The sequence below is a fragment of the Lipomyces oligophaga genome (genome assembly GCF_038497815.1).
Source record: "Lipomyces oligophaga strain CBS 7107 unplaced genomic scaffold V1516scaffold_1, whole genome shotgun sequence".
Taxonomy (NCBI): domain Eukaryota; kingdom Fungi; phylum Ascomycota; class Lipomycetes; order Lipomycetales; family Lipomycetaceae; genus Lipomyces; species [Lipomyces] oligophaga.
In genome coordinates this window covers 1,488,115-1,499,555 of record NW_027117785.1, presented here as the reverse complement: position 1 = coordinate 1,499,555, position 11,441 = coordinate 1,488,115, and the positions used below count along the sequence as shown (strand labels likewise).

At 42.2% G+C, this 11,441-nt stretch overlaps 7 protein-coding genes across 7 annotated transcripts; 4 read left to right on the top strand and 3 right to left on the bottom strand.

Annotated features, from left to right (window-relative positions):
- Positions 1 to 678: 678 nt before the first annotated feature.
- V1516DRAFT_683336 (eukaryotic translation initiation factor eIF2A-domain-containing protein) lies at positions 679 to 2,776 on the top strand (the record flags this gene model as incomplete). The annotated part of the gene is made up of 4 exons (XM_066923504.1): positions 679 to 703; positions 738 to 831; positions 894 to 1,181; positions 1,246 to 2,776. The coding sequence occupies 4 exons, from the start codon at positions 679 to 681 to the stop codon at positions 2,774 to 2,776; spliced, it is 1,938 nt and encodes a 645-aa protein (XP_066780037.1).
- A 261-nt stretch (positions 2,777 to 3,037) lies between these two features.
- Positions 3,038 to 4,414, top strand: V1516DRAFT_619142 (uncharacterized protein; the record flags this gene model as incomplete). The annotated part of the gene is made up of 9 exons (XM_066919443.1): positions 3,038 to 3,137; positions 3,193 to 3,277; positions 3,337 to 3,488; positions 3,538 to 3,589; positions 3,635 to 3,722; positions 3,772 to 3,776; positions 3,826 to 3,886; positions 3,940 to 4,148; positions 4,210 to 4,414. 9 exons carry the CDS (start codon positions 3,038 to 3,040, stop codon positions 4,412 to 4,414), a joined length of 957 nt encoding a protein of 318 aa, XP_066780036.1.
- Positions 4,415 to 4,502: 88 nt separating this feature from the next.
- Positions 4,503 to 5,395, bottom strand: V1516DRAFT_619240 (uncharacterized protein; the record flags this gene model as incomplete). The annotated part of the gene is made up of 3 exons (XM_066919449.1): positions 4,503 to 4,828; positions 4,884 to 5,096; positions 5,161 to 5,395. The coding sequence occupies 3 exons, from the start codon at positions 5,393 to 5,395 to the stop codon at positions 4,503 to 4,505; spliced, it is 774 nt and encodes a 257-aa protein (XP_066780035.1).
- Positions 5,396 to 5,672: 277 nt separating this feature from the next.
- Positions 5,673 to 6,814, top strand: V1516DRAFT_668721 (tropomyosin). The gene is made up of 3 exons (XM_066921055.1): positions 5,673 to 5,825; positions 6,068 to 6,372; positions 6,439 to 6,814. Exons 1-3 carry the CDS (start codon positions 5,799 to 5,801, stop codon positions 6,599 to 6,601), a joined length of 495 nt encoding a protein of 164 aa, XP_066780034.1. The 5' UTR covers positions 5,673 to 5,798; the 3' UTR covers positions 6,602 to 6,814.
- Positions 6,791 to 8,084, bottom strand: V1516DRAFT_668718 (uncharacterized protein). The gene has a single exon (XM_066921054.1). It carries the CDS (start codon positions 7,905 to 7,907, stop codon positions 6,858 to 6,860), a length of 1,050 nt encoding a protein of 349 aa, XP_066780033.1. The 5' UTR covers positions 7,908 to 8,084; the 3' UTR covers positions 6,791 to 6,857.
- Positions 8,085 to 8,739: 655 nt separating this feature from the next.
- V1516DRAFT_705797 (S-adenosyl-L-methionine-dependent methyltransferase) lies at positions 8,740 to 10,597 on the top strand. Its single transcript, XM_066924151.1, has 3 exons — positions 8,740 to 9,491; positions 9,541 to 10,303; positions 10,376 to 10,597. The coding sequence occupies exons 1-3, from the start codon at positions 8,918 to 8,920 to the stop codon at positions 10,539 to 10,541; spliced, it is 1,503 nt and encodes a 500-aa protein (XP_066780032.1). The 5' UTR covers positions 8,740 to 8,917; the 3' UTR covers positions 10,542 to 10,597.
- Positions 10,263 to 11,377, bottom strand: V1516DRAFT_668713 (Fcf1-domain-containing protein). Its single transcript, XM_066921053.1, has 4 exons — positions 11,235 to 11,377; positions 11,128 to 11,190; positions 10,771 to 11,080; positions 10,263 to 10,719 (listed from the first exon to the last, which is right to left on the bottom strand). The coding sequence occupies exons 1-4, from the start codon at positions 11,303 to 11,305 to the stop codon at positions 10,591 to 10,593; spliced, it is 573 nt and encodes a 190-aa protein (XP_066780031.1). The 5' UTR covers positions 11,306 to 11,377; the 3' UTR covers positions 10,263 to 10,590.
- Positions 11,378 to 11,441: the final 64 nt, after the last annotated feature.

Sequence of the window (11,441 nt, the reverse complement as noted above, 5' to 3'; positions counted from 1 at the left end):
TTTTATTGTTTTATCCATTTGCTTTGAGAGATTTTATTAGTATATAGTCGAGAAGAATATGACTCTATGCCAATCGCTCTTGTAAAGTATCGTAGTGTTCGACCGCGCTAAGCACAGATAAATTGCGGCTTGATCCACACAAACTGGTTTGCACTACGAACAATGAAACCCTCAATTTTCTCGAAGGTCGAGTTAATGTGTTCTCAAGGAAAAATTGGTCCAAAATAATACTTTAATTTACGCAAGGAAGATCCACCCTGCTGTTCAAGACTATTTTTCGAGTCTAACCGAGTAATCTGGAGGTGATTTTACCGATAGCAAAAGATATACGCTATTGAAACTGCCGAGGTTCACTTGTTGCATTTCTTTATTTCGCATTCAACCTGGTCAGAAAAACGGGAAAAAGTTTTAGACTTGCTGTCATATTTTTTTTGTTCGTCCACTTGTGTTTGAGTCCTTTTTGCACCTGCTAGTCTTTGCTGTTATATTTGGACTATATTTTGCATTGAAATAATTACAGCTTCAAAGGTACGTGATTTTTGGTGTCGATTGGTTGGTGATTGGATGCGATTGGAACTCTGTCCGCTGTCCAGAGAGACTCGTTGGAGAGTTCAATCTAATTGATTTCACCAAAGTCATTGCAATGCTGATATTATCATCTGTAGGAATAACCGAATCATGACTTCGGTTCCACAATTTTTCTGTAAGATATTATTATAACTACTACAGAGTATTAGGTATTGATTTCTGTGTGTTTGAAGATCGGAGCTCCGAAGGTGTAGGTCTCGTGGATACCGTTCCTCGATATGCCGAGGTAGCTGATTTCCAAAAGTATGTTATCACGTTTGTTAACATCCTGACTTGCAATACTAATGGATTGACGTGTTCTCTAGACCCGATACTCCTTCGCGAACATGCTGCTATTCTCCCGTTGGATTACATTTTGCTTACACGACTGCTGAAAATGTATTCCTCGTTGATTCACCGACTGGAAAAGTCTTAAATGTTCTTGATGTTCCAGGAGTAACTGAAATGAGATTTTCTCCCCAAGGCAACTACATAGCTACTTTTGAAAGGCCAAAGAAGTTTGATGATGGAAGAATCCATCAGAATTTTAAGGTCTGGAAAGTTTCCACTGGCGAAAAAATCGCAGAGATGCTACAAAGAACTCAGAATATGGAGTAAGTGGGCATTTATTTTATTTTTTTGATTGTTGCGGGAGTCATTCTAATGCGTGCTGGATAGCAACTTTCAATTTACGGCGGATGAAAAATATTGCGCTCGCTTGATCCCTAATCAGCTTCAAATTTTTGAGACTTTAAAATTAGGTAGTCCCTCAACCAGCAAGCTTGAGCTTCCTAATATTAGCTCCTTTGCTATATCTCCAGGAAATAATTATTACATTTCAACGTTTGTCCCAGATATGAAGGGTAAGCCTGCTCAAGTGGATGTTTACAATGTGCTCAATCTCTCGCGGCCATTATCCAGTAAAAAGCTTTTTCAGGCTGATGGAGCGGTGATGAAATGGAATAATCTTGGAACAAGTCTTCTGATTTGGGCGCAGACAGAGGTCGATCAGACTGGAAAGAGCTACTATGGACAGTCAACTCTCTATTTGCGTGGGATTGCTGGGAACTACGACCATCGGATCGATCTTGACAAAGAAGGTTCAATCCACGATGTCGTCTGGTCGCCTGATTCGCGAGAGTTTGCGGTCGTGTATGGATACATGCCTGCGCGCACGATGTTCTTTAACTCCAGAGGAGAGACTATAAGAACGTTACCTGCAGGCCCACGAAATACAGTCCGGTATTCGAATCACGGTCGATATCTACTTTTGGCTGGCTTTGGAAATCTGCAAGGAGAATGCGATATATATGACTGCGTGAACAACTTTAAAAAGATTGTAACAATTGATGGATCTAATAGCAGTGTGTGTGAATGGTCGCCTGATGGAAGATATATTCTTCTCGCCACGACAAGTCCTCGGATGCGAGTGGATAATGGAGTGAAGATATTCCATATCAGCGGAAAGTTAGTATTTGTTAAGCTTATGAACGAATTATTTTCTGTGTCCTGGAGACCCGAATCACCAGAAACATATCCGCTTCGATCGAATTCGCCAGAACCTATAGTACACGAGTCTGCGCAAAACTTTCAAGTCAAGGCTGCGCCGAAAACTGTTGGTGCTTATCGACCACCTCATGCACGAGGAGGCGCGTCGAGCGTATCGTCATCGCTGTTTGCGCGTAAGGACGAGGATACGTTTGCATTGAATGCTGTCGATCGCGCCCAACAGCGGGCTAAGGCGCGGAGAAGAGTACCAGGTGCACCAGTGGCGGCGAGTGATGATGGTAACGATGGTGGAATTTCTGGTGCAGCAGATGACGCGAATTTGTCTAAATCTGCGCTGAAGAACAAGAAGAAGCGTGAGCGCAAAGCTAAAGAAGCTGCGGAAGTGGCAGCGAGCGGAAGCGTTGACTCTTCTGTATCCGAGACTTCTGTGAATGTGCCGGTAAATGGAACAGCGAATGGCTCCAAGACTAATGCCTCAGCATCCGTCCCTCCTGGATTAGGAGTGTCGCGCGACGGAATTACGTTTAAAGATGCAGTGGATGAAAAGAAATTCCGAGGTTTGATGAAGAAATTGCGTGCAATCGAGGATCTCAAGATGCGGCAAGCCGGCGGAGAAAAACTCGAAGATACGCAAGTAAAAAAGATTGAGACAGAAGGCTTGGTCAAGGCTGATTTGAAACAACTTGGTTGGACCGAGTGATTCATGCGGTTTTGAGTTATGCTACGTGGAAGTGGTTTTCATTCTGCTCCCTTGGGTTGTATTTTCTCCTGTCATTGTACTTAACAAACCTCCTGTCTGTTATTAGTGTGTTGTAACGAAGTTATCTCATTTTAGAATTGTATTGACCAAAATATACGCTCGCCATTGTAGATTGAGTATCCTCCCACTGGGAGATAGTGAAGCTGTTGAATGCTTGCACAGGACGAGAACCAGCTCGAATTCAATCGAAAGATCTGCGAAATGGCTAAAGTTGTTTTCATCACTGGCGCTACGGGTCTTCTTGGTCTCCCTACGCTGAATGAATTTACTAGTAGGTCTGACTGGCATGTAGTTGGAACAGGTAAGAAACGCAGAGCTTAGCTATGAATCCATATTGATAGGTTCTGTCAATCTAGGATTTGACCGAGTGGACGATGATTCATTGATCAAGCTTGACTTGACAGATTTCCAAGCAGTGACAAAATCAATCATACAAGTTCAGTGTGTGCCACTTTGAATGCGACAAATGAGGCTAGAATGATTATTTAACACTTGACTAGACCTTCAATAATTATCCATACAGCTGGCGAGCGGAGTCTAGAAGTATCTCAACAAGATATTGAGTATACGGAAAAATTGAACGTGGCAGTTACATTACATTTAGCCGAACTGAGCAAGAACTTGGATATTCCTCTTATATATATATCTTCCGGTACACTTTTATTTGTGCTGATAACAAAGCTGGATCTAATCAATGATAGATTACGTCTTTGATGGGACGAAACCGCCCTATGAGCCTGACGATGTGCCAAAGTAAAGAGAGACAACATTTATGGAATTAATGTTAACAGGTTTTAGTCCTTCCAATGAATATGGCGAATTAAAATTAAGAGGTGAACGCGCTGCATTGGATACAAATCCGAAAGCGATTGTGCTGCGCCTACCGGTATTTACCAAACTGAGATTCTGTTAGGATAATATATTGATCAATATAGGTCCTGTAAGAATATTGACTAAAAACAGTTGGTTGAGCGCTAAATTTAGTAAAGCTATGGCGCGACAGAATATGAGTCAGAATCCGCAATCAACTGTTTGATCGATGTAGTAATGGTACAGTTACTGATATACGGTTTGCCATGAATAATTGTATTCACAAGTTCAAGAATAGGGAACAAAAGCTACAGGCGGTCATCGATGATTGGCAGCTTCTGTATCCTACAAATACAACTGACACCGCCCGTGTTATTTATGAGATTGCAGGCACGTTGATTCTACAGGCAATGATTAAGAGCCTAACTAAGACAGAACGGTCGATTGCGGGACAATTAACACCGCAGATTCTTCATTTCTCTGCTGATCAGAGATTCACGAAGTATGCTTCTCATAAGTGATTATTTCTTGTTCGCTTTACACTTATGACTGACGACCTATAGATACGCGATCTGTGTGATTCTCGGAGAAATCTTGTGTGTGCCGATCACACATCTTGTGCGCCAAAACACTGCGCCGACGATGGGAGTTAAACTGCCGTATAATTGCAAACTGTCTGTACATCTTTTAGAGACTGTTGGTATCGATATAGCTTCTGTTGATTTCCAAACCTGGTTTCGAAAGTATCTGCTACCACGACGACGATAAGAAGTCCCATTATAAGTATATTCCTAAACTAATATGCGCCCCATGCGATCCAGAACAAAAACAAAAATATACAGTTATCAACAACTAATTAATTTTCAAGATAATCGTCCAAGACTATAGATGTCTCCCAGTCGCCAATTAAGTCTAAATCTGAATCAGTCTCAAGCGGTCGCTCATAATCGAACAGTCCGTCTTCACCGACAGCAGAGTTCGGTAATGCTCCAAAGTCTAGATCGTCAAGCGAAAAATCTAAAAGATCATCGTTTGTTATCAAATCGAATTTGCGCTCAGTTTCTGATTTGCCATTTGCGTCTCGAGGACAATAATAATTGGCAATCATAGCAGGACTGTGGATTACTTTCTCGAGACAGCCAAAGTCAACTGGTTCGAAATCATCTGGCATATACGGTATTTCTAAAAAGATTAGTCCTATCATGTTAGAATTAATCTGAATGTAAAAATCACGCACCGATTGCTTTGGGGGGCATATATTCGACATCCATATCAGCGAATGAAGTTGCTGCGGGCATTGCCTCTGTTTGTGCTGCTGCATGTTGTAATTGCTTCACTGTTCGACGTTTCGCAGATGTCGGGCGATTTGCCTGCTTTACTAGTTTTGCCGTAGTCAATATATTCTCTTTTCGAGCATTGGCATCTTTTCCACCTAGCGGAACGCGTTTTTCTGTATTAAATCAGCACTAGAAGCCCTCCTGACTGTATTTCTGCTCGCGAGCAATATCACAAACCATTTGGAGTTTTGAATGGAGTTTTGAATTTGTTCGGAGCATCTTTCGCTCCCCCAGTAGGAAGAAGGACGTTCTCGCTCTTTTTAGTGGCCAGAGGCGTGCGAGCAAGATTTGCTCGTTTTGCAAATGGTGTTTTCGGTCCTCCAAGACTACTGAAAGAGTTCGCTTCACCTTTCAGAGGAACAGGAAAAGAATGTGTCCGATTCTCTTTATCTGCATAAATATGAGTGGCCATTTTCAATATAGTTCATACTATATTTCATGAAATTATGTGGGATACTTAGATATTATGCTAGTCAAATGTCCAAGATATTGAACCTGCGTAATGTTGATGTTCTTCCTTACAATAGTAATATTTTGACATTTCCTCTTGAGAGTGGGTTGCCACGGCAACCTTCAAACCCCTTATACAATTCACGTGACTAAATATCTGCTGCACTGCTAAAGGGTTTATAGACGCGTACTTGATTAGAGGGCGGCGAACTGGAAGAGTGGCATTCTTTCACTTCTTCGCAGCCCCCTTTGTACGATTGTGGATCAACCAAACTTAGCAGGTAATCAACTCGAAAGTTTCATTCATACCAGAGTAAATTTCGATATTTGATAATTTTGAAAGAATTCATCCGTTTGTTAAGAAAATGTCGATGATGGAAAAGGTCAAGGAGGTAGGTTATTGTGGAGTGTGTGGACTGCGAGGTATTGCGAAGGCATCCGTGACTGCAATTGATTTGCTCGGATTCAATTGAATTGAGGAAATCATGATGACTATACTCGATATTTTTGTTTGCTTCATCAGCATGATCATAAATAATCCTTGATTCATGATTATCCTATTGATTGGCATTGCAGATCGTTCATAGTCTTATGTGACGAGTTCTGGAGTTGGACCTGAACTAACTTAACACAGCGCATGAATGCGCTCCGTCTCGAAGCTGAATCTGCACAAGATAAAGCCGACGAAGCCGCTAGCCGAGTGAAGTCGCTTGAGCAAGACCTGATGCAAAAGGAACAAGAAATCACCTCGCTTACACACAAAAATTCACTCCTTGAAGCAGAGGTCGAGAAACTCGAGAGCCAGCTTGGCGAGGCTAAATCGGCAGCTGAAGATGGGGCCGCCCATGGGTCGGCAAACGAGTCTTTGACACGAAAAGTTAGCCAATTGGAAACAGATCTTGAGACAAGTGAGACAAATTTGCGCGAAACTACCGAGAAGTGAGTTTTATTTTATACTACATGCTTTGACAACTTCGGACCTTGTTTACTAATATAAACCTCTAGACTTCGCACTACCGATATCAAAGCGGAGCAAGTCGAGCGTAAAGTTTCAAGCCTGGAAGCGGAGGTCGAATCTTGGGAAAAGAAATTTGAAGAAATGTCCACCAAATATGCTGAAGCTAAGGTTGAGTTGGAAGAAATCAATAAGCAACTCGAAGGCTTTTAATTTGCTAATGATTTTGACATTTAACCGTTCGGCTATCTATTTTTGACGATTATACGCATTTTTCATTTTTATTTATCCGATTTCGGTGTACGCATATTTTGAGTGATTAGTTGTTAATTTTTGTCTCGTCGTGTGGGCTTACTATAAAATATACCTTTGACCTACTGATTGAATGATATATGAGAGGAGTTCAATAAAAACAATTGCAAACAATTTAATTCACTACTATATTAGAAACTCCTATAAACACACATGGCTATTCAAGGATTTGGGAATTCCGGTCTGGATTACTGTCCAGCAAACTGTCTAAATACGCACTTGCAGCTCTTTGGCCGGGTTGGGGAGGCGTGAGAAGACTTGCAGAGGTGGTGTATCGAGCAGGACTATTTGCGCGCGAATTAGGCTGGACGGTTGAATTCCGATTAGGTGTATCCAAGCCAGATGCACTACTCCCTCCATAGAACCCAGCAGGCAAGTAAGTAGAGCTCCGGTTTCCGCTTGTAAATATGGGAGCGTTTAGGTTCGAGTTACGAGCCGACATACCGATCGCATGAGCAGTAGGAGAATAAAAAGTAGAAGGCGCACTGAGAGACTCGTAGGCGCTTTTTGGGCGTGCCGTATTAAGCGTTCGGCCACTGGATGTCAGTTGATCGAGAGACACTTCACTGGTAGCAGGGTCCCGGCTGTACACGGTAGACACAGGGCGGGACAAAGAAGTAGACCCTGCATTTTTGGACGGCCCAAATAATCTCGTAGATGACTTAGCGGCCTTTGGTTTAGAGTCGTAACTACCATAGACCGCATGAGCGTTCTTGAGGGAACGATGAAGTGAATATGCAACCAACGCGCGCCATGCCAACACAGCAAGAGCTATACCACCTAGAATCGCGCCAACAGCAATAAAAACCGTTCCATCTGGAGCAGACGATTCCTTTAAGAATGGGTTATTGTCGGTAACAGGGATCGTGGGAGTCGGGTACGCAGTTGTCGTCGTAGTCTTACTTGAAGAGTAAGTGGGAATAGCAATGGAGGAAGAGCCATCGTTGAGGGAATTTGAGGCTGTGATCCGAACGGCGGATGTTGTTGTTTTCGTTGTTGAGCTGACAGAAGATGTGATTGAAGATTTGGAGGTTGCTGTAGAGGATGTGGAAGAGTCCGCAGATGTTGTTGTCGACGCTCCTGTCGATGCCGAAGACGAAAGAGACGAAGATGAAGAGGAGCTCACAGTACTCGAAGAATCAGCACTAACAAGACCCAAAAGAATGAAAACAAGAAAGTAAAAACAGATTTGACGAGAAAACATCATTTTTTTCGGAGTTGCAGGCTCAAACAGAACCACAGTTCTGATCCAAAACGCGACTGTATCCTATGATCTATCACTGAAAGGAACCGACAATAAACAGAAATAATGACACTGATAAATCCAAATAGATTCGGATAGCAAAATTATTTAGCTAATATACTCAAACCGAACACTTTTATTCCCTTCAAACATTGTCCAGCGGACAGGCAGGGGTCGAGCATCTGGGAAGGAGAAAATCTCGCCTATTTAGGCAATTTATAAACAACTCCCTATTTTTGGCCTCGCGTTCATTTATCACGTGCTGCTATAGAAGAGGGGCCCTCCATCGATGAACACGATTCATTGCATTTCAATAATTCTGGTCAATTAATGCTTTGCTAAGATTCGCATCCAATCACATAATACTATCTTCTCTGTAATATCTTCCATTCTCCAATCATTATGAATCAATAAATCTAGATGGTGCAAACAAGTGATCTCACGTGATGTCGACACTCAGCAGGAACTGCGCAACGACGATTTCGTACATCTAGCAATGAACTAAGTTGGATATAAACGAATAAAATGGTTCTTTAGGTCATAGAGCAATTCGCTGTTGGCGATGTTTGAATATCATAGGCTAAGTTTTCAAAATTCGCCTTTAGACCTCTGTTTATTGACTCCATCCAGTCAGCTGGATCCCATCATTCAAAGACAAACCGCTAAAATTCAGATACTTTCCACGTAAGTTCAATCCAATCGAATAGACCGTTTGTAGATTGTCAAGTCCTTTCGAAATCATTTAGGAAACATATATAGCAAGCCTGCTGCTAAGCCAAAAAATTCTCCTTTCCATGAACATCCACGTGACGGTCCCGGGCGAAGTAGGCAGCAGTCGCGTTTCTTCATTAGAACATTTTCTGCAGTACAGATGTCCAGTTTGACTGTTAAATTAACGTCGACATCAACGGTATCTGATAGGATTCGAGAGTTCAATTAGACGAATTGTGGCAGCTGGAAGTAAATAAGTAAATATGTCTGAGACTTTCACCTTTGTCAAAACTCCTGAGGCAGCTGCTCCCCTTCCTCCAGATAGTTCCTGTGGTGTCCGCACGTCGGCCTCGCCAGCTATCAAAAATGCTCCGCTTCCAGCCGATGGGCCTGGATCATGGCATTTTTCAAATCTGATTTTGTTTTCGCTGTTACTGGGCGTGCCATATTTGCTGATTTGGAAGATTGGCGGTGGGTTCAAAACCTATATTTTTTTCTTTCTCGTGACTGGTATTCCATTGCTTGTGTCTTACTGGTCCTTGATGTCGACGTTCTCGCCTCGTCTGAATGAGAAAGCTTCCTATCCTGGCAAGGGTGTGGAACATTATCTTGAGTTCCACGACCCCGAATTAGCTAAAAAGTACAGCGGTCAGAATAAGATTCCTATGGAGACCTTCCACGAGCTGTACTTCGATAACAAGGTGTCTTTCAAGGGTGATGCGCTCGATGTTATGGAGTACCGTCATGACTGGGCGTCGTTTCGATTCACGCTATCCTTGTATAAATTTTTCCTGACTGGAATGATGCCTGAGGTTATTCTTCATTCGAGATCTCAAGGTATGTTATTCAAGTCAATTGTGAGAGGATTAAGTCCTAATTAGTATAGACGAGGAGCAAGTGCGAGATCATTATGATAGAGGCGACGATTTCTATGGATGGTTCTTGGGTCCACGTATGATTTATACTTCTGGAATCATCAGTGATATCACTCGCGAAGAGACATTGGAGGAACTCCAGGATAACAAGCTTCGGGTTGTCTGCGAAAAGCTACAGATCAAGAAGGGCGAAACACTTCTTGATCTTGGTTGCGGCTGGGGAACACTGGCCAACTATGCGTCGACTCAGTATGGCGCCCATGTTACTGGTATTACATTAGGCAAGAACCAGACCAAATGGGGAAATAGAAAGCTAGCTGAGTCCGGAATCAAGAGTGATCAGAGCCAGATTTTGTGTCTCGACTATCGAGATACTCCAGTTCCTGCGACCGGTAAGTATGATAAGATCTCTTGTCTTGAAATGGCGGAACATGTAGGCGTTCGTAAATTTGGGAAGTTCCTCCGTCAGGTTTACGACATGCTTGACGATGACGGACTATTTCTTCTTCAAATTGCCGGGTTAAGGAAGTGCTGGCAGTATGAAGACCTCGTTTGGGGACTGTTTATGAACAAGTATATTTTCCCGGGCGCAGACGCATCGACACCTCTTGGATTTGTTATTGATCATCTTGAGGGCGCTGGCTTTGAGATTGCGTCTGTCGACACGATCGGTGTACATTATTCTGCTACGCTTTGGCGATGGTATCGCAATTGGATGGCAAATCGTGAAAACGTGGAAGCCAAATATGGCAAGCGATGGTTTCGCATTTGGGAGTAAGTATTTTTGAAGGCCGACGATATCAGCTGGATACAACCAGAAACTAGAAAAAACACTAACGAAGATAGATACTTTTTGTCGTATTCGACGATTATTGCTCGTCAGGGCAGTGCGACTTGCTTCCAGATTGTCTTGCGCAAAAATTTGAACTCGTACCATCGTGTCAACGATATTCCTGCTCAATACGGATTACAGGTTCCAAAGCCTGTGACAGGAAACAAGTGGATTGACTAAATCATCGATAAATATATATATATAGCAGCTGTGATATAATAAATATAATTCAAAACACATCGGGTAACCGTTCGACGACATATGAATGTGATCCCACGCTTAGCAACGGTACGCCAGGGATTTTTCGTATTCGTCGCTTCAAGTCAGCGTCGTTGGTGGCCACTATATAGCATTTATGCTGGGTAAATTAGAACACATTTTCAAAATTCAAGCCAAATAAAAAAATTACCTGCATAACTCGCTGAACAAGACAGTCATCAGCATATGTTCCCTTATGACTGCATGATATCCGTTCGACCTGTTCATCTTTTGCTATCCGCAACGCAATTCGATATCGCGGTCCCAGTTTCTCTAACTCGGCCATAACGCAATCGGTTATAATTGGAATGCATTTGGCATATAGCGCATCCATCAGGCCTCTAAATAAGTCAACTTTTTTCTGAATACTAAAGTTAAGGAAGTTTGTGTCGATCAGGACTTGGTAGGGCGGTGACAGTGATTGATTAAATTGGAAAAACATTGCCGAGGACATTTGAGGGCTACTTTCCGTCAGTAAAATTTTAAATACATAAATCAGAGAACTTACATATCCTTGATTAGTTCGATGTCTTTCTTTTTTTTTTCTGGCTCTGGCGTAATCTGTTTTTTCCTGTCGTTATGAGTACTAGTCGTCAAGACTGTAGGACAACATACTTTGCGGTTTCTTTGCTTGAGACTATCCGTTTCATTTGTGCAAATTTTCGTGTTTTCTTTGCTTTTCCCATGATTCCTTTATGATGATTTTATATTATGTTATATGGATATAGATATTATAGGATGTAATATACGAAAGTAAAAAATGATATCGATTGAAAGAGTGGTATGAAATTCTTATTGGGACTTCTCATCTGGAAATATCTA

Coding starts and splice junctions, on each gene's coding strand:
- V1516DRAFT_668721 (XM_066921055.1), top strand. CDS start 5,799: ATGTCGATGATGGAAAAGGTCAAGGAG. Junction 5,826..6,067: donor TGATGGAAAAGGTCAAGGAG/GTAGGTTATTGT, acceptor AACTTAACACAG/CGCATGAATGCGCTCCGTCT. Junction 6,373..6,438: donor TTGCGCGAAACTACCGAGAA/GTGAGTTTTATT, acceptor ATAAACCTCTAG/ACTTCGCACTACCGATATCA.
- V1516DRAFT_668718 (XM_066921054.1), bottom strand. CDS start 7,907: ATGATGTTTTCTCGTCAAATCTGTTTTTACTTTCTTGTTTTCATTCTT.
- V1516DRAFT_705797 (XM_066924151.1), top strand. CDS start 8,918: ATGTCTGAGACTTTCACCTTTGTCAAAACTCCTGAGGCAGCTGCTCCC. Junction 9,492..9,540: donor TCTTCATTCGAGATCTCAAG/GTATGTTATTCA, acceptor TAATTAGTATAG/ACGAGGAGCAAGTGCGAGAT. Junction 10,304..10,375: donor CGATGGTTTCGCATTTGGGA/GTAAGTATTTTT, acceptor TAACGAAGATAG/ATACTTTTTGTCGTATTCGA.
- V1516DRAFT_668713 (XM_066921053.1), bottom strand. CDS start 11,305: ATGGGAAAAGCAAAGAAAACACGAAAATTTGCACAAATGAAACGGATA. Junction 11,081..11,127: donor ATCGAACTAATCAAGGATAT/GTAAGTTCTCTG, acceptor GACGGAAAGTAG/CCCTCAAATGTCCTCGGCAA. Junction 10,720..10,770: donor TTGTTCAGCGAGTTATGCAG/GTAATTTTTTTA, acceptor TAATTTACCCAG/CATAAATGCTATATAGTGGC.